This window comes from Pan paniscus, chromosome 6, assembly GCF_029289425.2.
Source record: "Pan paniscus chromosome 6, NHGRI_mPanPan1-v2.0_pri, whole genome shotgun sequence".
In the NCBI taxonomy this organism is placed as follows: domain Eukaryota; kingdom Metazoa; phylum Chordata; class Mammalia; order Primates; family Hominidae; genus Pan; species Pan paniscus.
The window spans coordinates 172,396,743-172,423,111 of NC_073255.2; the positions used below are offsets into that span (position 1 = coordinate 172,396,743).

General features: G+C 38.1%; 1 protein-coding gene across 1 annotated transcript in view; it reads left to right on the forward strand.

The window, feature by feature from the left end:
* Positions 1 to 26,369, forward strand: part of NUP205 (nucleoporin 205) — a 99,201-nt gene that overhangs the window by 16,251 nt on the left and 56,581 nt on the right. The window contains exons 3-15 of the mRNA XM_034965037.2: positions 546 to 717; positions 3,165 to 3,309; positions 3,864 to 4,023; positions 4,698 to 4,926; positions 5,654 to 5,818; positions 11,742 to 11,917; positions 14,487 to 14,603; positions 14,766 to 14,903; positions 18,370 to 18,520; positions 19,909 to 20,114; positions 21,468 to 21,650; positions 24,386 to 24,436; positions 25,021 to 25,230. Of these exons, the coding sequence (XP_034820928.2) occupies positions 546 to 717; positions 3,165 to 3,309; positions 3,864 to 4,023; positions 4,698 to 4,926; positions 5,654 to 5,818; positions 11,742 to 11,917; positions 14,487 to 14,603; positions 14,766 to 14,903; positions 18,370 to 18,520; positions 19,909 to 20,114; positions 21,468 to 21,650; positions 24,386 to 24,436; positions 25,021 to 25,230 (2,103 nt within the window). The remainder of the gene's footprint in view (positions 1 to 545; positions 718 to 3,164; positions 3,310 to 3,863; positions 4,024 to 4,697; positions 4,927 to 5,653; positions 5,819 to 11,741; positions 11,918 to 14,486; positions 14,604 to 14,765; positions 14,904 to 18,369; positions 18,521 to 19,908; positions 20,115 to 21,467; positions 21,651 to 24,385; positions 24,437 to 25,020; positions 25,231 to 26,369) is intronic.

The window sequence follows — 26,369 nt, forward strand, 5'->3', positions numbered from 1 at the left end:
AATAGAGGAGCTAGATTCAGTGACCAATGTGTAACCTTTAAGTTCTGAAACTTTAGATGTATGATCTATCAGATAATTCTGTACTGTACGTCATATGTTAAATATTTGCACCAAATTATCTTTTAGGAAATAAGACTACATTTTATATAACATTAATAAACTGTTACTTGCTCTGCTAAGTAATTAAACAGTTCATATATCCATTTGTTATGTACCATTTGAAGACCTTATTATTTTTATTTATTATGTAATTGAAAAGTTCTGTAGAAACTTGAAAAATAGTATGCTATTTTGTATATTTTCTCCAAATTTTTCAGATCAGAGTTTAGCAGTCACAGTTATTGAGAAGGTAGTATTGGAATAAAAAGTTTAAGGTTATGCAAAATATTACTTCATAAAAGTCTGTTCTAAATTAGCTGGTAAGAAATACTTCTGTTTGTCATGTTACCAGGCTGAATTATCATGAATAAGCTTCTGTAGGTAACACTTTGGGACCTTGTCTCCAGTGTGCTATTTTCATAACAATTACAATTTTATCATTGTAGCCAAAAAATGTTCAACAGCATGAGAAGGTTCAGAAAGCCAGTACAGAGGGAGTCGCCATTCAGGGTCAACAGGGAACTCGACTTCTTCCTGAACAGCTCATTAAAGAAGCCTTTATTCTCAGTGACCTTTTTGATATTGGAGAATTGGCAGCTGTTGAGCTTCTTCTTGCTGGTAGGTTGACATTTAACTGAAACAGTGGTAAAATAATGCAAAATTATAAAATCACTCATAGTTTAAAATAGTTTATTGTTTAGATTCTATCATAGTTTCTAAGGATGCAGTTTGGTAAAACCATATTCAAAATATTTCCTTTTTTAATCTTTGTTTTTTTTTTTTTGAGACAGAGTCTCGCTCTGTTGCCCAGGCTGGAGTGCAGTGGCATGATACCGGCTTACTGCAACCTCCACTTCCCGGGTTCAAGTGATTCTCATGTCTCAGCCTCCCGAGTAGTTGGGATTACAGGCATGTGCCACCATGCCCGGCTATCCTTTTTTAACCTTTGATTGAAAGGAAGGCTTCAGTTTAGTGATCAGAATTGTTAAAGACATCTCAGAAATTTTATAGCACAAAGCACTTACTGTCAGTGAGTAGGCAGGTAAGGTCACCACTTTTTTGGAATTTCTTTTTGAGAGAGTAATTCAGATAATGCATGAGTAGGTAAAAAATAAGATGATTTCAATAATACAGAGTACTAGGAAGAAAATAAAATAAAGCAGTGGGATATAGAGAGGTGGAGGCTGGCTAAGGCAACTCTAAGTAGGATCCGTAGAGAATGCCTCTCTAAGATGGGGTCATTTGCCTTGAGACCCAAATGATGAGAAGGTGCCAGCCACCCAGACCTATTGGGTAAGGCTTTTCCAGGGAGAGCAAGCAGCCAGTGCTTGAGGTGGGAATAAAGGCGTGTTTAAGGATAAAAAGATCATTGTGGCTAGAGCATCATAAGTGAGAGGGAGAGCAAAGGAAGATGCAGATACAGCAGGAATCAGAGCATGTTTGATTTTGCATGATATGAAAGGTATTTGGATTTTATTCTAATTGCAATAGAAAGTTGTTGATGAGGGCTTTAAGCAGAGACATTACGTAATTCATTCTAACTCTGAAATTATTTCTCTGGCTGCTGTGTAGAGAAAAGAGAGAAAAATTTCTATACTATAAGCAGTTTGTTTTAATTATAATGGAGGAGCCATTTGAAGAAAATATGGGCATGTCAGTTGAACAAAAGTTTAATAGGTCTAAAGATAATATGTGGCTGCCAAAATCCTTTTTGACCTAAGTCTGCATTAAAAGAAGTATGATATTGAGAATGAGGGGGATGTTCACTAGACATGCTTGAGTTTTGAGTTTAACTTGGAACTTTCATTTAACAAACATTTCTTCTATACCTACCATGTGCCAGGCATGGTGTTAATTATATCACTCCAGTGATATAAAGATGAATAAAATCTCAACTAGTGTAAATAAGCTCATACTCTAATAATTGAGAATGATGTGGAAACAAATATTTTGACACAATTAAGTACAATTAATGCAGTTTTGTGCAAGATTTAGAGATGGTCCAAAGAGATTTAGAGATGGTATTAGATGGACCTTGATTGTACAGAAAACACTTAACAACATCATGAAGTTTAAGGTAGATGTTGCAAAATGAGTAAGCATACATCAGGTGGAATAGGTGGTTATTTGGGAGGATGAAGCGCATCCAGGCAGAAGAAATTGTCTGTGCAAGAGGGTGAAGCAAGGTGATGAATTTGGGGAACAGAAAGGAGTAGAGTGGAGGAGTAATTGCAGTAAGGGGAAAAGAAAGGTTTAGGAAATGAAACTGAAACTGTAGGCAAAGTACTCTTAAAAAAAAAGTGAAACTTAGCCAGGCGTGGTGGCTCACACCTGTAATCCCACCACTTTGGGAGGCCAAGGCAGGTGGATCACGAGGTCAGGAGTTCAAGACCAGCGTGGTCAACATGGTGAAATGCCATAGCTACTTAAAATACAAAAATTAGCCGGGTGCTATGGCAAGTGCCTGTAATCCTAACTACTCAGGAGGCTAAGGCAGGAGAATTGCTTGAACCTAGGCAGCAGAGGTTGCAGTGAGATCACGCCACTGCACTCCAGCCTAGGTGACAGAGTGAGACTCCATCTCAAAAAAAAAGGTAGAACTCATTCAAAGGAGAGTAGTTAAAATGGTGACTGAACTTGAATTATAAAAAGGTTGTTTATTCAGAGAAGATTCTGAGGGAAGAAACTTAGAAATATTTGAAAGATTCCATATGAGATAGTAAAATGGGCATTGAATAAAATTAAATTTAGTGGACAACAGTGAGACCAAAAGATTCTCACCCAGTATGTAGAAATCACAGGTAAGTGTGAGAGTTAGAAATTGAGAGTTTGGAAAATGGTGAATTCCATGTCCCTGCTGGTGTTTAGGGATAAGTTGGATGGCCCTCGAATATGTTGAGCAAGAAGTTAGACAGTGGATGGATGTTTGTAGTAGAGGACCCCAGGGCCCCTTAAGCCCTGAGCTACTGTGATTCTTTGAACTGAACATTGTTATATTGATTTTTGTCTCTTCCTAAACACATATGTGTTTATTAACAATATTATTTCTCAACTTCCTTTTTTAGGAGAGCATCAACAGCCACATTTTCCTGGCCTTACCAGAGGATTAGTAGCTGTTCTTTTGTACTGGGATGGAAAGCGATGCATTGCGAATTCCTTGAAAGCCTTGATACAGTCTAGACGGGGAAAGACATGGACACTAGAACTCAGGTCTTTTTACTTCTTGGGATTTCAGGGGTTAATTTGAAATTACTTGAAGTATGACAATATTTCCCTTATTATATACAATCTGAGCAATATGTAACATAAGCTGAGTAATATACTCCCTTATTCTGCCAAGACAGAAATAACAATTTAAATCTGTTTTATTGTGTTTATAAATAAAAAATAATTTGGACTGAGGTGCAGTGGCCCAAATTATTTTTGGATTACAAAGTGCTGGGATTACAGATTACAGTCTTGAGCTCAGGAGTTTTAGATCAGCCTGGGCAACATGATGAAATCCCATCTCTACAAAAAATAGAAAAATTAGCTGGGCATGATGGCATGCACCTGCAGTCCCAGCTACCTGGGAGGCTGAGGTGGGAGAAAGACCTGAGCCTGGGACGTCAAGGCTGCAGTGAGCCATGATCACGCCACTGCACTCCAGCCTGGGTGACAGAGCAAGGCCCTGTCTCAAAAAAAGAGCGTTTGCTATACCTATTATTATGAAGAAGCATAAACAATATTATTTAACATAGTTTATTGATTTCTTTTCATTACAGTCCTGAGCTGGCTTCCATGACAACACGCTTTACAGATGAGCTGATGGAGCAAGGATTGACTTATAAAGTTCTTACCCTGGTGTCACAGATTGATGTGAATAATGAGTTTGAGAAACTACAGCGAGAGAGAGGTTTGGGCAGTGAAAAACATCGCAAAGAGGCAAGGGTTCAATGAAATCAATTCATCAGTTGTCTGTCAAATCTCAGAGGCAGAAACATGACAGTTAGAATATTCATTTTTTCAAGATGAATTATGTAGCTGACACCATGTCTGATTGCCACTTTTCTTTTTTTTTGCTTTTATTATTTTTCATTGACACAAAACTGTACATATGTGTAGGGTACAGTGTGGTATTTTGATACATATGTATGATATGTAATAATCAAATCATAATTAGCATATCCATCACCTCAAACGTTTATTATTTCTTTGTGTTGGGAACATTCAGAATTCACTGTACTACTGTTTGACAGTACAGTATACAATAAATTGTTGTTAATTGTAGTCAGCTCATAATGTATATTAAAGTTTGTAGTCAGATGTGTCCATAAAATTGACTTGCAGTTGTTTCAGCTTCTGTATAGTCATTTATGTGCCATTCTAGCTCTTTTTATGAAATGAACAAGAAATTGGTCATCCCAATTTCTTAAGGAACTTAAGGATAAGGAATAAACAATAGGGTTTGTTCAGAATTCCAGAGGTGACATCTTAGGATCACTTGTGGATTTAGATAGGTTTTTTTATTAGCCTTTGTAAAAGGTAGTTTGTACTTTGGAATAAGACCAGGCTTCACTGTAATTTATTTATACTGATAGTCATGTTTTTATTTCTAGGTTTCTGATCTCATTAAGGAGTGCAGGCAGTCTCTTGCAGAAAGCCTTTTTGCCTGGGCTTGCCAGTCACCTTTAGGCAAAGAAGACACTCTCCTCCTCATTGGACATTTGGAAAGAGTGACAGTTGAGGCTAATGGCTCACTGGATGCAGTGAATCTGGCTCTTCTTATGGCGCTTCTGTACTGTTTTGATATCAGTTTTATAGAGCAAAGCACAGAGGAACGAGATGGTATTGAGTTTTATACATTTTCCTACATTAAAAAAAATCAGATTTAAAATTGTGGGGATAACATTTAAAAAGGGTGATATTTTAGCTACTAAAATAGACTGCTCTGTTCCTGTGTTTGCAATCCGTTCATATTTGAATATTTATATATAAGATCACATTTAAAAAACAGCTGCAGTCCTGTTAATTATTTCTGTTTTTTGGGGGGATTTGGAATGGAAAGTATTAAAGCATATATTATACATGTTCATGATTGCACATGCCTAATTTACTTAATTGCTTGTTTCTTTACCATTCATTTACATTTTCAAACTTTTTATTAAAACATTCTGAGACAGTGACTGCCATTTCAGTAATGTTATCTTTGATCTGTGTTTTCTGTGAAGTAAATAAAATTTTTGTGATCTTTAGATAGCGTGATTTCTATTTTAGAATTTATGTGCAGAAAAAATGAGTGTCTAACTTTTTTCTAGTTTATTTGTAGTACACTTATAAAAATGACTGAAAATAGTGAAATTGAAATTTAGGATTAATGTCATTTTCTTTTTTTGTTTTTAGTATGTGTACAATCAACAGTAGTGTACCTTTTGGGATATAGAAATTAATGTTAATTGGTCATTATTCTTCTGTGAGAATGCTCAGATTTTCTGACTTTTGGATATTATTCCTGTGTATCAGAAGTGAGAATTTATCTGGTGATCGGTAAAGTGGTCTATTTTTGTGTTTTCAGATATGATTCATCAACTTCCACTGTTGACAGAAAAACAGTACATTGCAACAATTCACTCTCGTCTTCAGGACTCACAGCTTTGGAAACTGCCTGGGCTCCAAGCCACTGTTAGACTTGCCTGGGCGCTGGCATTGAGGGGAATATCCCAGCTACCCGATGTGACAGGTGAATTGATTGTAGGTAATTTTGTTATGAGAAACACATGTTAGCACTTAATGACATTTTTGGAAGGAGTGTTATCTTTGACATACATAAGCATAAGCATAGGAAGATATCCAGAGTTGTATTAAATGAAACTTTTAGTGTAGTAGTGAAATACAGACTTTTTTCTCCTTGTCTCTCAAAAATATTATATGAAATACTATTTCCCATTCTTGGAGCCACTGACAATGCTCTTTTACCTTCAGGGTATGAGTTTAAAATTTGGAATGACAGCGTCACATTAAATCTTTTTGTTTTTTTTTTTGTTTTTTGACATGGAGTTTTGCTCTTGTTGCCCAGGCTGGAGTGCAATGGCGCAATCTTGGCTCACTGCAACCTCTGCCTCCCAAGTTCAAGCGATTCTCCTGCCTCAGCCTCCCAAGTAGCTGGGATTACAGGCATGCGCCACCACACCTGGCTAATTGTGTATTTTTAGTAGAAATGGGGTTTCTCCATGTTGGTCAGGCTGGTCTTGAACTCCCGACCTCAGGTGATCCGCCTGCCTCGGCCTCCCAAAGTGCTGGGATTGCAACACGTGAGCCACCCCGTCCGGCCTTAAATGTTTTTTAAAATTAAAGTATACTATTCCTTTTATTTTTATACATTTTACTTCTTGATTTGTTCACAAACTAGTTTTTCACATTGTGTCAAATTAAAAACAGTTATTTTTCCATACAGTGTATTAAAAAGGAGATATTTGGATCAGTCAAGAACAGATGTGGAATCCCGACTTTTCTTTTTTGTGGCCCAGGCTGGAGTGCAGTGGTTCGATCCCAGCTCACTGCAACCTCCACCTACTGGGTTCAAGTGATTCTCCTGCCTCAGCTTCTTAAGTAATTGGACTACAGGCACATGCCACCACACCCGGCTAATCTTTTGTATTTTTAGTAGAAACAGGGTTTCACCATGTTGGCTGGGCTGGTCTCGAACTCCTGAGCTCAGGTGATCCACTTGCTTTGGCCTCCCAGAGTGTTGGGTTTACAGGTGTGAGCCACCGCGCCTGACCAGAATTCTGACTTTTAACAACCTGTTAACTCACTGTAGCATATATTCTGCTATTTACATTTACATTATCTAATTGTCATATTAGTAGGGGTTTATTCTAACAGAATGAGAACCATACATGGAACACGAAGCCCAAAGAATTGTCTTTTTATGGTAAATCTAGAAAGGCTTTATTCAAGTTTACAATTTATGTCAGTTTTCTAATCCTAAAGTATCAACAGATTCTAGTATCTTATCAATTGTGTAATTCCAGAACATTTTGTTTTCACTAGTGTCATGCTGTTCCCAAGGTGTTTGCAGAAAGCTTTTTTTGTGTTAGGAGTCTTTCTTTGGCCAGTTAATTTCTATCTGTCTGTCATCTATATATCTAAATGCTGATAGCGAATTAGACTTTTACATTCCTGTACAAATTCTGTTTCTAACCTGTACGTACCCTCATCATTTATAAGTCTTATTTCACTACTTTTCTGACATAAAGTTACCCTTTAACCTTTGAAGTGGCTATGTGATAGTTAATATCTTCTTTTTTTATTTTGGAGATGGAGTCTCGTTCTGTTGCCCAGACTGGAGTGCAGTGGCATGATCTCAGGTCACTGCAACCTCTGCCTCCTGGGTTCAAGCAATTCTGCCTCAGCCTCTCGAGTAGCTGGGACTATAGTCGCACGCTGCCACACCCAGCTAAGTTTTTGTATTTTAGTAGAGACGTGGTTTCACCGTGTTGCCTAGGCTTGTCTCGAACTCCGGAGCTCAGGCAATCTGCCTGCCTTGGCCTCCCAAAGTGCTGGGATTACAGGCGCGAGCCACCATGCCCAGGTGTGATAGTTAATATATTAACTATATAATATAGTTATACATAGATAGTTATTATAATATTAGGTAATATGGTCACAATCTTATGCTATAATTGCCCATACCACTGCACTAGTTTTGAAAGGTTTAATAGAATATGCTATAGTTTGCTGTAAAATAATAGTAAAAATAGGTTAGGAATCACAGCCCTAGTTTCAAGTCCCAGATCTTTGGCTACTTAATCTCTTTGATTTTATATGCTCATATCCTTTTATAAGCTTTAATAGTTAGGGGTATTATAATTAGAATTTTTAAACTATAAAAATTTTTCTGTTAATTTGCATTTTAAAAATTGTTAGAAAAAATGACTAGCTTGTGTTATTTTGCAGAAATGGTCACTTCTTGAAATAATCCAGACAAGTTTTAACGAAGATCTCCAATTTGAAAAATTGGTTTCTGTTCTCTTCATAGACTTCTGAAACTTTTATCAAATGTGTTTATTATATTATTCTATAAAAGGCATGAATCCAGGTGCAGTGCCTCATGCCTATAATCCCAGCATTTTGGGAGGCCGAGGTGGGAGGATTGCTTGAGCCCAGGAGTTCATGACAAACCTGGGCAATGTAGTGATACCTCATCTCTCCAAAAAATTAAAAATTAGCCCAGTGTGGTGACATGCCCTTGGCTGTAGTCCCAGCTACGCAGGAGGCTGAGGCAGGAGGATCACTTGAGCCCAGGAGACAGAGGCTGTAGTGAGCTGAAATTGCTCCATTGCACTCCAGCCTGGGTGACAGAGTGAGATCACATCTCAAAAAAAAATTAAAAAAACAAGCATCGGCCGGGTGTGGTGACTCACGCCTGTAATCCCAGCACTTTAGGAGGATGAGGCAGGTGGATCACTTGAGGTCAGGAGTTCAAGACCAGACTGGCGAACGTGGTAAAAGCCCATCTCCACTAAAAACACAAAAAATTAGCCAAGCATGGTGGCGCGTGCCTGTAATCCCAGCTACTTGGGAGACTGAGGCAGGAGAATTGCTTGAACCTAGTGGGCAGAGGTTGCAGTGAGCTGAGATCATGCCACTGCACTTTAGCCTGGGTGACAGAGTGAAACTCTGTTTCCAAAAAAAAAAAATCAACAAAAAAACCAAGCATTTTTGTAATTTCACTAAGCTTTACAGAATTTTAGCATACTGTTTTTAGGCATTGAAAATCAATTTATATTAAGACAATGATGCCTTATTGCCTAAATGGTCTTCAAGAAGTAATTTTTGGCTGGGCATAGTGGCTCATGCCTGTAATGTCAGTGCTTTGGGAGGCTGAGGTAGTCAGATCACTTGATGTCAGGAGTTCAAGACCAGCCTGGCCAACAGGGCGAAACCTTGACTCTGCTAAAAATACAAAAATTAACTGGGTGTGGTGGCACATGCTTGTAATCCTACCTTCTCAGGAGGCTGAGGCTGGAGGATGGCTGAAACTGGGAGGCAGAGGTTGCAGTGAGTCAAGATCGCACCACTGCACTCCAGCCCGGGCAGCAGAGTAAGACTCTGTTTCAAAAAAAATAAAAGACGTAATCTTGAGTTGATTCTCTTTTAATTCCGGTATTTTTGAATTCAAGTAAAGGTTTGAAAGAATTTGTTATTGTTCCTGAAAATATTTAATAATTAGTAATTTTAGTAATTGTTATTACTAGTCATACTAAAAAGAATTAAGAAAATATTTTATTCTCAAGGATTTTGTATAATATGGGTAGATATGCAGGTTTTTGTTTGTTTGAGATAGTGGCTTCCCTGTTGCCCAGGCTGGAGTGCAGTGGTGTGACCATGGCTCAGTGGCCTCAACCTCCAGGGCTCACATGATCCTTCCACTTCAGCCTCCCAAGTAGGTGGGACCACAGCTAATTCTTTGATTTTTTTGTAGAGATGAGGTCTCACTATGTTGCCTAGGCTGGTCTTGAACTCCTGGGCTCAAGCAATCCTCCTGTCTTGGCTAAGTGTTGGGATTACAGGCATGAGCTACCACACCTGGCTGATATGCAGACTTTATTTCAAAATACGAAACAAAACATTAAAAAAACAGGCCAGGCATGGCGACTCATGCCTGTAATCCTAACACTTTGGGAGGCCGAGGCGGGTGGATCATGAGGTCAAGAGATCAAGACCATCCTGGCCAACATGGTGAGACCCCATCTCTACTGAAAATACAAAAAATTAGCCAGGCGTGGTGGTGCGTGCCTATAGTCCCAGCTACTTGGGAGGCTGAGACAGGAGAATCTCTTGAACCTGGGAGGCGGAGGTTGCAGTGAGTTGAGATCGTGCCACTGCACTCCAGTCTCAGCGACAGAGCGAGAATCCATCTCGAAATAAATAATAAATAAATAATAAAAATAAAATACCACAAATCATATGTTTTCCTCTGTTTGAGACTGTCTTGGCTTTTATCTGTTCCTGGCCCTTTTCAAGGCAATGAAAATGTACTTTCGGTAACAGACTATGTATTTGGTCTGCATGACAGTCAAACAGAATAAGCTGTGTAGTAGTCTTTTTCAAAGCCAGATTGCCACACAATTACCTAGGAATTTTATATTCAAAATTTAAAAGCAGTAATCAGCGATATGTTTCTTGATGGAAAGATACACCATAACCTATGACATACTCTTAATAGAAAGTTGAATGTAAGTCAGATTAAGTCACTCTAGATCAAGCCACTGCACCCAGCTGAGGAATTAGTTTTAAAGATATGATAATGGCCAGGCGCAGTGGCTCACGCCTGTAATCCCAGCACTTTGGGAGGCCGAGATGGGAGGATCACTTGAGGTCAGTAGTTCAAGACCAGCCTGGCCAACATGGTGAAACCCTGTCTCTACTAAAAATACAAAAATTAACCAGGTGTGTTGGCGCACACCTATAATCCCAGCTACTTGGGTGGCTGAGGCCTGAGAATTGCTTGAACTGGGAGGGAGAGGTTGCAGTGAGCTGAGATTGTACCACTGCACTCCAGCCTGGGTGACAGAGTGAGACCCTGTCTCAAAAAATAAAATAAAATAAAGATACGATAATGGTGTTGTGTGTGAGTATGTAGTGAATTTTTACTTTTGCTTTCTTTCTTTTTTTTTTTTTTTTTTTGAGACGGAGTTTTGCTCATTTCCCAGGCTGGAGTGCAATGACGTGATCTTGGCTTACCGCAACCTCCGCCTCCTGGGTTCAAGTGATTCTCCTGCCTCAGCCTCCCCAGTAGCTGGGATTATAGGCATGCGCTACCACACCCGGCTAATTTTTTGTATTTTTAGTAGAGATGAGGTTTCTCCATACTCCCGACCTCAGGTGATCCTCCCAAAGTGCTGGGATTACAGGCATGAGCCACCCCGCCCGGCCTTGTTTCTTAAGTATATTTTTGAGTTGTACACTGCAAATACTTACTGGTAAAATGTTAAATTGGAATTTGCTTTAATGAGATATGTATGAGTGGAGAGGGGGAAGATATAGATGAGGTAAGATTGTCCATAAGTTGGTAGTATTGAAACAGGTGATGGCTATGTAGAGGTTTATTATACTTATTTTTAGATATATATTGGATATTTTCCAAATAAAATATAAAAAAATTACAGTTAGACAGGTTTATATTCAAGTTAAAATTTAGTTTTTAAATTTTAGCTACTTGGTTACCAAATTAGCACAGTTACTTACCTATTCATGTTCAGGTTTTGGTCTTGGATTGAAGACTTTTCAGATGACCCGTGAGATTTCATTGGGATTAAAGTCTTAACATCATTTTAATATGTGAATGTTTGGATGATAGCTCCCTGACTACATCAGTGTTGCATCACACATCTCTAAAATAATTTTCATTAGTTATGTTATTATTTCAAAGAGTATGTATTTTTCTAATACACATTCAGAGTATATTGTTATTTGGGGTTTGTGAGTTCTTTAGGGTTTATGAGTCAATTACAGTTATATATAGTCTCATTTTGTGCATAGCACATGCTAGAAGGTTGGGAAGATGTCTGAACCATCAGCAGAGTATTATGAGATATAATTACAATCTGGGTTAATGACTTTTCCTCCATGTACTGTGTTTTAAAATCTATTTCTAGCTCTGGCAGAATTCACAGAGGCAGATGAAGCAATGGCAGAACTCGCAATTGCTGACAACGTTTTCCTGTTCCTCACGGAATCTGTAGTGGTATCAGAATACTTTTATCAGGAAGAATTTTATATTCGCAGAGTCCATAATCTCATCACAGATTTTCTTGCACTTATGCCAATGAAGGTAAGTGTAATAATGTAGGATGAGTAAATAGTAGAAGAATTTTATAAAATAATTTTAAACTGATTAACCAGCTTTATGTTTTGGAAACTAATAAAAAGTTTTAATACAGACTAAAATTTGCCAGTAGCTGTATTACATCTTGTGAATCAGTTTGTGACTCATGAAATAAGTCATGAGTCTCTACAAGGTATGAGAACATACCTTGTAGAATTTCAGTTGTATTAAATTTTTTGAGGTTGTTTTATGGCTCAGAATATGGCCTGTCTTGGTAAATGTTCTATGTACACCTGAAGGGAAGACATATTTTGCTGTTGTTCTATGGAAATAAGTCCTCTTAACTGGGGATAAGTCAGTAGAAAGAAATATTTGACATAGTGAATGGTTTATAAATGAGAAAGTAATTAAATGAAAATGCTTCTGTGGGTAGAAAATTACTAACCTCATGCTGCCCTAAGGATTAGTGCTAAGGTTGCTTTATTTAATATTTTTATACATGATTTGGAAGAGGCACAGTGGAAAAATCGCATTTTATAGATAATTGTTTAGATTTTTTTTTTTTTTTTTGAGATGGAGTCTTGCTCTATTGCGCCCAGGCTGGAGTGCGGTGGTGTGATCTTGGCTCACTGCAATCTCTGCCTCCTGGGTAAGCGATTCTCCTGCCACAGTCTCCCAAGTAGCTGGGATTACAGGCGCCCACCACCACACCTGGGTAATTTTTTGTGTTTTTATTAGAATGGGGTTTCACCATATTGGCCAGGCTGGTCTTGAACAGGTGATCTGCCCACCTCGGCCTCCCAAAATGCTGGGATTGCAGGTGTGAGCCACCATGCCTGGCCCGATTGTTTAGATTCTGAATTGCAGTGTATAAAAGGGCTTCAGCATGGATACAGGTAAAATAATGAGTTTAAGAAACCGTAACACAAAGGCTGCTTTTGAATAGATGGCTTGAGCTGTAACTGTCATCTGCAAAGCGATTCTTAGAGCCATTTCAAACAGTTCCTGATAGTATATGCTCTGTGTGCTGTTTTGTGCCAAAGAAGCCATCAAATGTTGGCGGGAAGTAAATGAGGGAGAAAAACGTCTTTTTTTGTGTTTATATTATAAAACCACCTATTTCAAATGTACATTTTTTAAAAGCACCCTGAAAGGTCTACACTTGTAATATATTGTGCAGTTTTGGTACCATATCTCCTGAAAAGTATAAATTGATTATCATAAATTTGCCCTTAGGATTCTTGTATTATTTTTATTTTTATAGGATCTGTAGTGATTCTTCTCTTTAATTCCTAAAATTGGTAATTTGTGTCTTCTCCCCCAGTTCTTAATTAACCTTGCTTGAAGTTTATTGATCTCGTTGATCTTTCCAGTGAATTAGCTTTTGGCTTCATTGATTTTCTTATATTTTGCTTCACCATTATTGATTTTTGCTCTTATGTTTATTATTTTCTTCCCTCTGCCTTGGGTTTAATTTGCTCCCTTAATTTTGTTTTTTAAGATATAAGCTTAGATTATTGATTTTAAATATTTCTTTTTTCTAATATGAGCATTTAATAATGCTATACATTTACCTCCAATCACTGCTTTAGCTATGCCACACAAATTTTGATATGTTGCATTTTCTTTTTTGTTCAATTTAATATGTTTTCTAATTTTCCTTGAGACTCCTTTGATTGATGGGTTATTTAGAAGTGTGTTGTTTAATTTCCAGATAGTTCGCAGACTTTCAGATCTCTGTCACAGGTTTCTAGTTTAATTCCGTTGTGCTCAGAGAACACGCCTTGTAGAATTTCAGTTGTATTAAATTTGTTGAGGTTTGTTTTATGGCTCAGAATATGGCCTATCTTGGTAAATATTTTATGTACACCTGAAAGGAACACATATTTTGCTGCTGTTCTGTGGAATGTTCTGTAAGTGTCAATTAAGTCAAGTTGGTTGATGCTGTTTTTCAAGTTTTCCATATCCTTAACTGATTTTCTGTGTACTTGTTCTATTGAATATTGAGAGAGGAGTGTTGGTATTTCCAACTGTAATTGTGGATTTGTCTAGCTATGTTTTTTTTTTTTTAACAGAATTTGTTTCTTATTTTTGTTGGCATTTAGTTCACACAAATGTTGTGAAGCAGTGATTCTCAACTGAGGTATAATGTTCTTCAGAGTGTGTTTGGGAAATGAGTGGGGCCAGTTTTGCTTGTTATGATGACTCTGGTGTTGTTATTGATAGTTGGTAGGTAGTTCCAAGGATGCTAAATGTCCTGGAATATTCAGGATAATCCAACCCAGTGAAGAAACATTGTGCCCAAATGTCAGTAATGTCCCCATTGAGAAACACTACAGTTAAGTTCAACTTTTCTATAGTGGAAAATGCATTCAAGTTTTAAGATATTATACATTATGGGTAGTAATATTGCAAATAAGATTCCTGGCATGTTTCTTCATGTCACCTAAAGTGGAATAGATATTTAAAAAATATATTCTTGTATGTAGTCACTTTAAGACAGTTGCCTGATTTCATTATTATTAGCATGTACAATACATTTACATATTAAAACTATATCTAATAAATTTAATAGGTGAAACAGCTGAGGAATCGGGCAGATGAAGATGCTCGAATGATTCACATGAGTATGCAGATGGGTAATGAACCCCCCATTTCACTTAGAAGGGACCTGGAACACTTAATGCTTTTGGTAAGCCATTATATTAGAAAGCTTGTCCTCTTTCCCTCCTTTCATTATTTTTTCCCCTAACTTTGGAAAATTTCAGGTGTAATACTTTAAATGTCCTTTTTTTATTGAAAGTAATTTTTCAGTCATAGACATTTCCCTACAGTCTTTGCTTACTCTTTGCAGATTGGCGAGCTATATAAAAAGAACCCTTTTCATCTGGAGCTTGCTCTAGAATATTGGTGTCCCACAGAGCCTCTTCAGACTCCAACTATCATGGGCTCTTATCTAGGGGTGGCTCATCAGCGGCCCCCTCAACGCCAGGTGAGTCTTTAGGTTTTCCTCTTTTATACTCTGGTACTGTGATAGAGAGTCTTGAAAACATGAAAGATATTACTTCCTGATTTTATTGCTGTTAACACAAATGATCACTAGTGTAACCTTTAGAGACTTACACTTTTTAAATTTCATTTATTTATTCATTTATGTTGAGACAAAGTCTCACTCTGTCACCTAGGCTGGAGTGCAGTGACGCGATCTCAGCTCACTGTAGCTTTGACCTCCCAGGTGGAAGTGATCCTCCCGCCTCAGCCCCCAGCGTAGTCGGGACTACAGGCATACACCACCACACCCGGCTAGTTTTTGTATTTTTTGTAGAGATGGGGTTTTGCAATGATACCCAGGCTGGTCTGTAGCTCCTGAGCTCAAATGTCCATCTGCCTTGGCCTCCCAACGTGCTGGATTTACAGGCATGAGCTACTGTGCCCAGCCTACTTTTTTCTTTTATAAAAGAAAATTTGAAACTCTTAAAATTTAAGTTCTGTTGATTTTGAAGTTAATGTAGTCAATCCTTTATTGGATACTAGATATGTGTTGAATTATTAGAGGCAGAAAGGCATCCAGTCTCTTTATTATTTACTTATTTTTAAAAGACAGGGCCTTGCTATGATGACCAGGCTGGTCTGTAATTCCTGGCTTCATTCAGCCCTCCCAAAGCAGTGGGATTACAGGCATGAGCACTGTGCCCCACTTGAATTTTATTAGTATTTTAGTTCTCCATAGGCATGACAATCTTTTCAAGTTTGGGAGGATAGGAGAGGTACAAGTATTAAAGGAGAATTCTTAGACGGTTTAATTGATGGCAAAATGCCTATGAGTCTGTAGATAATACAGGCAAAAATTCTTTCTGTATTAACTAAAGTATGATGTGCAGAGGCAAATAAAATGAATTGCTATGCAGTAGTTCACACCTGTAATCCCAGTGCCTTGGGAAGCTGAGGTGGGACGATCGCTTGAAGCCAAAATTTGAGACCAGCCTGGGCAATATAATGAGACCCCATCTCTACAAAAAATACTAGCTCGGTGTGCTATCATGAGCCTGTAGTCCTAGCTGCTCAGGCTGAGGCAAGAGGACACGTTGAGCCCCGGGGTTTGAGGTTACAGTGAGATGTGGTTACGCCACTGCACTCCAGCCTAGGCAACAGAGTGAGACCCTGACTCTTTAAAAAAAAAAAAAAGAGTTGGCAGGAGATTGCCATGTTCATTTGGGGGGATTTCTGTTCTAGAAGCTTTTATGCAATGTGTGTGTGTTTTTTTTTTTTTCTGGACTCCAGATCAGATGCCTTTTTTTTTGAGATGGAGTTTCGCTCTTGTTGCCCAGGCTGGAGTGCAATGGCGCAATCTCAGCTCACCCCAACCTCCTCCGCCTCCCAGATTCAAGCGATTCTCCTGTCTCAGCCTCCCGAATAACTGGGATTATAGACATGCGCCACCACGCCAGGCTAATTTTGTATTTTTAGTAGAGATGGGGTTTCTCCATGTTGGTCAGGCTGGTCTCGAACTCCCGACCTCAGGTGATCCACTCGCCTCAGCCTCCCAAAGTGCTGGGATTGTAGGCGTGAGCCACTGTGCCTGGCCCAGATGCCACTTTTTAAACTGTATTGTTTCAGTGTTTTTCTCATTTAAAAAATACGTTTTGAGCCAGGCACGGTGCTTCACACCTGTAATACTTGCACTTTGGGAGGCCAAGGTAGGCAGATTACTTGTGCTCAGGAGTTTTAGACTAGTCTGAGCAACATGGTGAACCCTGTCTCTACAAAATATATTTTAAAAATTAGCCAGACATGGTGGTGCATACCTATGGCCCCATTTGCACGGGAGGCTGAGGTGGGAGGATCATCTGGGCTGCAGTGAGCTGTGATTGTGCTACTACATTCCAGCCTGGGTGACAGAGTAAGACCCTGTCTCAAAAGAAAAAGAATGTTTTGGAGAAAGATTTACTTAAAAATTTTTAAAGTTTTTAAGAAAGCTAGCAGTAATGAAAAATTTGAAACATGTGGAAGAGGGAATTATTATAAGGAATGCCCCACATTTTAATTTCACATCTTAAGTTAACATCTTATGATGTTTGCTTCATCTACTATATTATTATTTAATTAATTAATTTATTTATTTATTTTGAGACGGAGTCCCACTTTGTCACCCAAGTTGGAGTGCAATGGCCTGATCTAGGCTCACTGCAACCTCCACCTCCTGGGTTTAAGTGATTCTCCCGCCTCAGCCTCCCAAGGAGCTGGGATTACAGGCACCCGCCATCATGCCCAGCTAACTTTTGTATTGTTTTAGTTGAGACGGGTTTTCACCATGTTGGTCAGGCTGGTCTCGAACTCCTGACCTCAGGTGATCCACCCACCTTGGCCTCCCAAAGTGCTGTGATTACAGGCGTGAGCCACCGTGCCCAGCCTGCTATATTATTTTTACTTTCGTTTTATTTTAAAGTAAATTATAGGCAAATACATGAATTCCATCCCTTAATATTTAAGTAATTATATCTCTCTTAAAAATGATATTTTGCTACATCATCATAAAACCTTTTTTTTTTTTTTTTTGGAGACGGAGTCTCTCTCTGTTGCCAGGCTAGAGTGCAGTGGCGCAATCTTGGCTCACTGCAACCTCTGCCTCCTGGGTTCAATTGATTCTCCTGCCTCAGCCTTTCGAGTAGTTGGGACTACAGGTGTGTGCCACCACACCCAGCTAATTTTTGTATTTTTAGTAGAGACGAGGTTTCACCATGTTGGCCAGGATAGTCTTGATCTCTTGACCTCATGATCTGCCCGCCTTGGCCTCCCAAAGTGCTGGGATTACAGGTGTGAGCCACTGCGCCCAGCCAAACCATTTTTAAACCTAGCTGATTTAACAGTTATTTCCAGACACCTGTAGTGTTTTCAGTTCTCAGTTCCAACTAGTGAGTTTGAGTAATATTGTTAGTTGTTGATAATAGGTTTAAGGCATAAGGAAGAAAAAGGGAAAATTAAGAAATGGACTTAAAGAACAGGAGTATGGGAACGTGGCATTGGTTTGACCACAGAACAGAATATGCTTAAGTTACCATCAAAAATGATTTAAATTTCCTAGGTCTAGATACTAATTTGGCTGGGATATAGGAACTCTGGATTTTAAGTGTACTTTTGAATTGCTGGTTGATTTTTGGATGAGTAAATGTCACATGTCTTATATTTTTAAAATCTGAGTGGTCTTATATTTTGTGACATTGAGATATTTTTTTAAAAATGTACTTTTATTTCATAAAGGTATTATTTTATAATTGCATTAAATTGCTAATGACAAGCTTAAACAATTTTTCATAAATAGAATATCAGTTAAATTTGTCTGTTGCGAGGGTTAAGTCAGAGCACTACTTTTAGTTTATATGTCGTCTTTATTAGCTAGTCCGTATTGCCTTAAAGTTAAGATATACATTATATAAACCATTTGTTTCTCTCTTTTTCAGGTTGTCTTGTCAAAGTTTGTTAGGCAAATGGGTGACCTGTTGCCTCCAACTATTTATATTCCTTATTTGAAGATGCTCCAGGGATTGGCCAATGGGCCTCAGTGTGCCCACTACTGTTTCAGCCTGCTCAAAGTCAATGGTAGTAGTCATGGTAAGGAATATGTGGATGTTGTTAAAGTTTGTTGTTATACTCTTTTAAGTTCAGTATCCCACTACCTATTAAGAACATTGGTGTTTGAACTAGGTTCTACCAGAGGTATAAATTATTTTCATAACAATAGGGTGAAAGAAGCATGCGTACAGCTTTATGCATAGTGATGCTGTGATTATGGTCTCACAGATTGGGGAGTTTTGTCATTCTCCTTTATAAAATACAGTTCATTTTGACAAATCAGAATTAATGTATGAAAATTTTCCAGAACACATCTGGTCCACAAAAAAAGCATATGCCCTTGCCTTATAAGTTTGATTAATTTATCTTTGTATTTTTTTTTTTCTTAATTTCAGTACTTAGAATTTTTCTCTTGACTGTCTCCCAGTTTTCTTATTTAATTTTCAGACTGGTTTGGTTAGACCAAAAACACTGTAAAAGGGAAAAGAAATTAAGCATCTGCTTTGTTAGGTAGATATTTTTATTTCTACATGTGAAGAAACTGAGGTTTAGAGAAGTTAAGGAATTTACCCAACATCACAGCTATTTGGAGAGCCATGATGGGAGCTGAAATCGGCTTGGCTCCAAAGCCAGTGTTCTGACTACTCTGTCAAGCCTGCCAGTCTTGTGTGCTATGCTTTTGCTTCCGATGCTTGGTATGCAATGGAGTAGTGTAATTCCCAAATTAAGACTATAGTTATCTCTTTCTTTGGGAATTCAAACTCAACATTTGTGAATTATTCTGTGGGAAAAAGCAGCACTGTACAGTTACATGAGAGCACAGAGAACTCTCCTGGATGTGAAGTAGGTAACCGACATCCAAAGTAAATTACCTTTACATTTACATTGGCAGTAGCCGCTTTCTTGAGTAAAAGTTAATCCAGAGGAAAAATTAATCCAGAGTTCTAGCTCACAGAGGGATTCTAACCCATTTTCAGCACACTGCTTATGCAGGACAGAGATTGCCTTTGTGCTAAGACAAAGGCAAACAAAGTTTGTTGTTTTAGGCTGGGTGCAGTGGCTCATGCCTGTAATCCCAGCACTTTGGGAGGCCGAGGCAGGGGGATCACTTGAGGTCAGGAGTTCAAGAGCAGCCTGGCCAACATGGTGAAACCGTGTCTTTACCAAAAAGACAAAAATTAGCAAGGCGTTGTGGTGCATGCCTGTAATCTCAGCTACTTGGGAGGTTGAGACAGGAGAATTGCTTGAACCTGGGGAGTAGAGGTTGCAGTGAGCTGAGATTGCCCCTCTGCACTCCAGCCTGGGTGACAGTGAGACTCTATCTCAAAAAAGAAAAAAGTATATTGTTTTAAATTAATTTTCTCTCCATTTCCCAGCAAATGCTTAGATGTTTTTTAAATAAAATTCTGTGCTGTTTTTCTTTATAGTTGAAAATATTCAGGGAGCAGGTGGCAGTCCTGTTTCCTGGGAACATTTCTTTCACTCCTTGATGCTTTACCACGAACACCTTCGGAAGGATCTTCCAAGTGCAGATAGCGTCCAGTACCGTCACCTTCCTTCCCGTGGCATCACCCAGAAGGAGCAAGATGGATTGATTGCTTTTTTGCAGCTCACGTCTACCATCATTACTTGGGTAGGTAACTCATCCCCAGCATAATTTTATTTTTATTATAGCACAGTAGCATTTTAAGAGCCCCAAACATTTTCTTTTAATTTAAGAGTAATAAACTTAGCCTATCTAGATAAACAGATATATAGCATTCTGCCTTTAAGTTTTTTGTTTTTTGACCTCTACAGGGTGTAAGTTATGGTAGCCCTGCTCATTGGCATAATCTTAGTATAAAAATAATAGCCTGAGCCTGAAAGAAAATAGTCAGAAGAGCAAATAAGAACCAGTTGTTGGATGCATATGCTTCTAGGTTTCCAGCATAGGTGTAGAGATATATGTGTGCATTTATATGTGTGTATACATAAAGACTATTGTAATTAAAAGTTATTTACTGTATTATTTTTTCTCTCCTTATACCAAACCATTTTATCTGCCACTACCAAATTGGTCTTTGTAAAAAACATTTTCATGACTGTATATAATTTCCCAACTCAGAAATATCTTTTAGTTATGTCTGTTGTTCACTAGAATAGTCTGACATTCTCTCTGAAGGGTAGGAATAGGAACTTCTAAGTTTTTGGCTTTTCTAATAGTACTTAACATTATTAGGCATCAAAATGTCAGTTATTAACTATTTCTCACTGAATTAAAATGGAAATGGGAGGGGAGGATAGGGAAAGGTTGGTTAACATACAAAGTTACAGATAGAGAAGAAGAAAGTTCTAGTGTTCTGTAGCACTACAGGGTGAATATAACTAGCAGTAATTCATTGTGTATGTTCAAAAGCCAGAAGAGAGGATTTTGAATGTTCCCAACACAAAGAAATGAAAAATGTTAGAGGATGGATATCCTAATTACCCTGATTTGATCATTACATATTGTATACATATATCAAAATATGACTCTGTACCCTATAAATATGTATAGTTATTACATATCAACTAAAAATTAAAAAAATGTTGTGATACTTGATACTGTATATCTCCATATTTTTTTTGAGAAAAGGACAAGGTATTTTTTTCATTCATACTTTATACTGCAGTATAATATATTGTTCCAGAAAGGATTTAAGATGCCTAGGTAAGATTTATCCAACCCTTGCAGACCATTTATCTCTGTTTGTATTATTTCTCATACTTGGAACTGCAAAAATAATTCTACAAAGTCTATTTCTCCTCCAGTTTTTTACTTTGAATGAATGAGTGATCTGATTTGATGTGTTGGTAGACTTCAAACATAAATGATAGGCTTATTTTTGTTTTAGTATATATTAAGCCTATGAGGACTCAGTATAAATGATAGCAATTTAGATGATTGCTGGTCATTTTCATAACTTTTAAAAATGGAAAGTCTCGTTCTTTTTGTGTCAATTCTTAGAGTGAAAATGCTCGCTTGGCACTCTGTGAACACCCTCAGTGGACCCCTGTTGTGGTGACTCTGGGACTCCTCCAATGCAGTATTCCCCCTGTCCTAAAAGCTGAGCTACTGAAGACACTCGCAGCTTTTGGAAAATCTCCTGAAATTGCTGCTTCCCTCTGGCAGTCATTGGAATACACTCAGGTAGGGCTCTGAAGTCCCTTATTTATATTATCCCAATGTGGAAAGTTGGGCTTGATAATACCATAGAAGCAAGAACATGCAGTTGGAACTTATAGTATATCATGAACATCCCAACTAGAGTTACGGTTTAGGGACTGAGCATAGCAATAGAAACTAATAGGCTTGGGTTTTTCTTTTAGATTGGTTGATAACTTCACTAGGTTACCAGAGATTGGTTCTTCATGTACTGTACCTTTCTGAAGACCTTATTTTTCGATGTCTATTAAGATATTACTAGATGGACAGAATTTGTCCACTCTGTCTTTAAACCAGGCTGCTGTAAGCCCTCACAAATCACCTGCACTCATTAAATGTGGGGAATGTTTGTTTTTCTTATCTGCTCTTTCCTGCCCTATACCAGAAGAGTGAAGTATCTCTATATAGCTACATGGTCACTGGGGTTGTTTTTCCATTAAAGGGCAGGTCTAACTGTTTGTCAAGTTTGCACTGATTTTTTTTTTTTTTTAAGACAGGATCTCGCTGTGTTGGCAAGGATGGAGTGAGTACAGTTGTGTGATCTCAGCTCACTGTAGCCTCCACCTCCCGGGTTAAAGCAATTCTTGTGCCTCAGCCTCCTGAGTAGCTGGGATTACAGGCTTGCACTACCACGCCCAGCTAATTTTTGTATTTTTAGTAGAGATGGGGTTTTGCCATGTTGTCCAGGCTGGTCTTGAACTCCTGGCTTCAAGTGATCTGCCCGCCTCGGCCTCCCAAAGTGCTGGGATTACAGGTGTGAGCCACCACACCCAGCCTGCAGAGAAATTTTAACAGCATCTAGAATACTTTTTATTGGTGGTTATGAAGGTTTATTGCCAGGACCATAAACTTAACTTTGGGCAGAATGGGAATGTGACAGTTGGATTTTTTGACTTCTATACCCTGAGGGTTTTTTTTATTGGTGGTTATGAAGGTTTATTGCCAGGACCATAAACTTTGGGCAGAATGGGAATGTGACAGTTGGATTTTTTGACTTCTATACCCTGAGGGAATGTACCTTTGCTGATGTGGGGAAATAAATGGATGATATAATGTTTGAAGTCTCAATAACTTCAAAATATTAGCATTCTTTTCTCTAGAGATAAGCTCCATTAAAAATTTTCTATCAGGTATAATTATTTTATATGTGATAAAGGAAAATATGGATGCACTTTATAGACGTATCTGTAGGAAAATGGTTAGGTGGGATATGTATATCTGTCTTGGAAGTAATACAACTTAAGGGAGTCTGGGATTCTAACTCATTATTCATAGAAGCAAAAATTTTTTTTTTTTTTTTTAAGATGGAGTTTTGCTCTTGTTGCCCAGGCTGGAGTGCAATGGGGTGATCTCGGCTCACTGCAACCTCCACCTCCTGGGTTCAAGCGATTCTCCTGCCTCAGCCTCCCAAGTAGCTGGGATTACAGGCATGTGCCACCACGCCCAGCTAATTTTATATTTTTAGTAGAGACGGGGTTTCTCCATGTTGGTCAGGCTGGTCTTGAACTTCTCACCTCAGGTGATCTGCCTGCCTTGGCCTCCCAAAGTGCTGGGATTACAGGCGTGAGCCACCACGCCCAGCCAGAAGCAACCATTTTTAAGCAGTAAAATACTCTAGATTATTTTCTAACATACATATCCTGAAGATGTTATTGATACTTTGTTAACATAATAATTAACAGAGTTGGGGTTTGCTGAGAGGGGTTGGCTTACTATGGATACTTCACCTTTTGATTCCTGAGCGTACCAATACTTGCTAGTGTCTTACGGGCTTAGTGCTTCTTTACACCTGAAATCAAATGTGATTGGGTTTAGACATTTGTATCCTTAGAGCAACAGTATTGTTTTTAAAGGATTCTACCTAATTAGTATACTTTTGATTTGCAAGAAAGTAACGTATCATGACAGTAGGATTATTTATTATACCATAGACTACTTAGGCCCATATCGAGGTCTGGACAGAACATCTTAAGTCAAAACTTGAGCCTCCTTTAATAAGCCTGTTCTTAAGTTTACTGGCTGGGCGCAGTGACTCACACCTGTAATCCCAGCACTTTGGGAGGCCAAGGCAGGCAGATCACCTGAGGTCAGAAGTTTGAGACCAGCCTGGCCAACATGGTGAAACCTTGTCTCTACTAAAAATACAAAAAAAAAAAAAAAATTAGCTGGGCGTGGTGGCGCACGCCTGTAATCCCAGCTACTCTGGAGGTTGAGGCAGGAGAATTGCTTGAGCCCAGGAGACGGAGGTTGCAGTGAGCCAAGATCATGCCACTGTACTCCAGCTTGGCCGACAGAGTGAGACTCTGTCTCAAAAAAAAAAAAAAAAAAGGAAAAAAAGAAGTTGCCTTTTGGGTTTTTTGTGCCATCAGTAGGGCTAGTTGTAAACAGTCCAGTATCTTGAACACTGGTGAGATTTCATCCCATAAATCCTTTTTAAAGATTCATTTCCTAGAATATCTGAGAGGAAATTTGCTGAAAAAATGTCTTGTGTGCTCTTAGAAACTACCAATTTTCAGAACCCCAGACAGTCAAAAGTTCTATCTCAACCTGGCAGAACTGCTAATGAAAGTCCATCCAGGGACTAATTGATTGTCATTTTGGTGGACATTGTGAGATCTGTGGGTCCAGTGGGTGAGGTATGTGACTATTATATTGCAAAGCCACTAATATTCATTGATGAATGAGGAATGCTCCTGACATCTACTTCTTACTATTTTAAGATACTGCAGACCGTGAGGATTCCAAGCCAAAGGCAAGCTATTGGTATTGAGGTAAAGTTTTCCTTTTAGTTTAAATGTTAATTCATTCATGCATGTAATGATAAGAAGTCTATGAATCATTCTTACCCTTTTACGTTTCCATAATTATCAAATTTAATGTATTTTTATTTGAAGGGTTTTCTGATCAGTGTTGAAATAGAGATGAAACTTTTAATAAAAGGAACCAAAATATTTTGTGTTTCAGAGTTGGAAAAGGATGTTACATGGCAGCCATCCAAATGGAAAGTTCTTGATTTTAACTCAATTTAATTAGATTACTTGAGTCAACCTGAAATGAGAGTTAATTATTTTCTTTTCTTTTCTCTCTAATTCTCCCTCTCTTTTAAAAGAAACATTAAAGATTTCTGTTTTAAATTCAAGTTCGGGGACAGTAAGTGGGAATTTGGAGTTCTTCCATCTGACTCATCTGGATTCATATAATACTTTTTTATCTTTTCCTCTAAATGAAAAACAGAAATATCTGTTATGTCTTTTGGTGTGAGTTAGCACTATTAATATGTTAATGTCTGCATAATACTCTTCACTTCATAGCTAATAGTTTTTATTACCAAGTTTTCTTTCTTTTTCTTTGGAAGGTTGAACTAAATGAAATAGAATCCCGGTGTGAAGAATACCCATTGACTCGGGCCTTTTGCCAGCTTATTAGTACCCTGGTGGAGAGCTCATTTCCTTCTAATTTGGGTGCTGGACTGCGGCCCCCTGGCTTTGACCCTTATTTGCAGTTCCTTAGAGACTCTGTGTTTCTACGATTCCGTACGAGAGCTTACCGGAGAGCAGCTGAAAAGGTTATGTTCAGAGAAAAGCTTTTTTCTCCTTATGCATTTCCTGCTTTTTCTTTTATCAAAAGTATATGGTGCTAAATTCATGTTAGCTTTTGAAAGGTAGTAAAATTCACAGTCTTTGTTTTGAAATATCTATGAAGTGGTCTGATTAGTTTATGTGCACTAAAAAATAAGTTTGGTCATTAAAACCCAAGCACTGACATTAGCCATCAGTAATCTAATTGATAGGAGTTCATATTTCATATCCTTAGTTTAACAAGTTTTGACTAAAATGGAACAAAAAGTGTCACATTTGTTGGAAACACACTACTACTGCTTATTGGAATGGTTTAGGTTAGGGATTGAAATAAGTTTAAACTTGCACAGCAGTTTCTATTGATTAGTGGCACTGGGTTGTGGAGTACTGGTTTAGCGGGAAGGAGTATTGTAATCCATTAGGCATGTCTGCCATGGATGGAGGCTGAGAGAGCACTGATCTTTATGACACATTTGCTCTGGTTGCAAGACACTAACCACTGAGCTTATATATATCATTTTATATAATTCCAATATTACCATGAGGCAGGTACTATTTAATATTCCCATTTTACAGATGGAGGCTTAGCAAGGTTAAGGAACTTGCCTAAGGTCCAGGACCAGGATTTGAACCTAGGACTCTGATTCCAGATCCAAGCTCATAGCCACTAAGCTATGTAAGAGACTCTTCCAGGTTCTGATGTAATTCACGTTAGTCTATAATACTGTTTATTAACCTTACAGAATACCCTTGGTTGTATCTTGTAGGAATGTTTCTGCTTTATTTTGGTAGTTGGCGCAGATCAAGACTCCATCTGAAAAAAAAAAGTGTATATATATATGAAGAAATTATATCATCCTTAATTTTGTGGCCAAAGGAAGGATAACTACTTTTAGTCTTTTTCCTATACCTGTACACTTAATTAACAATTGAGATAATTAGTTATATTACTTTGTATTTCTTTTTTGTCACTTAGCATCATGGGGTTTTTTTTCATGTCCTAAGATATTCTTTGAAAATAGTCTTTTTAGTGACTGCATAAAATCTGTTACTTGTATCTAGCATAGTTTATTCACTGCCCTGTCATTGGATATAGCCTGTTTTTTATATTTAGTCACAAATAATT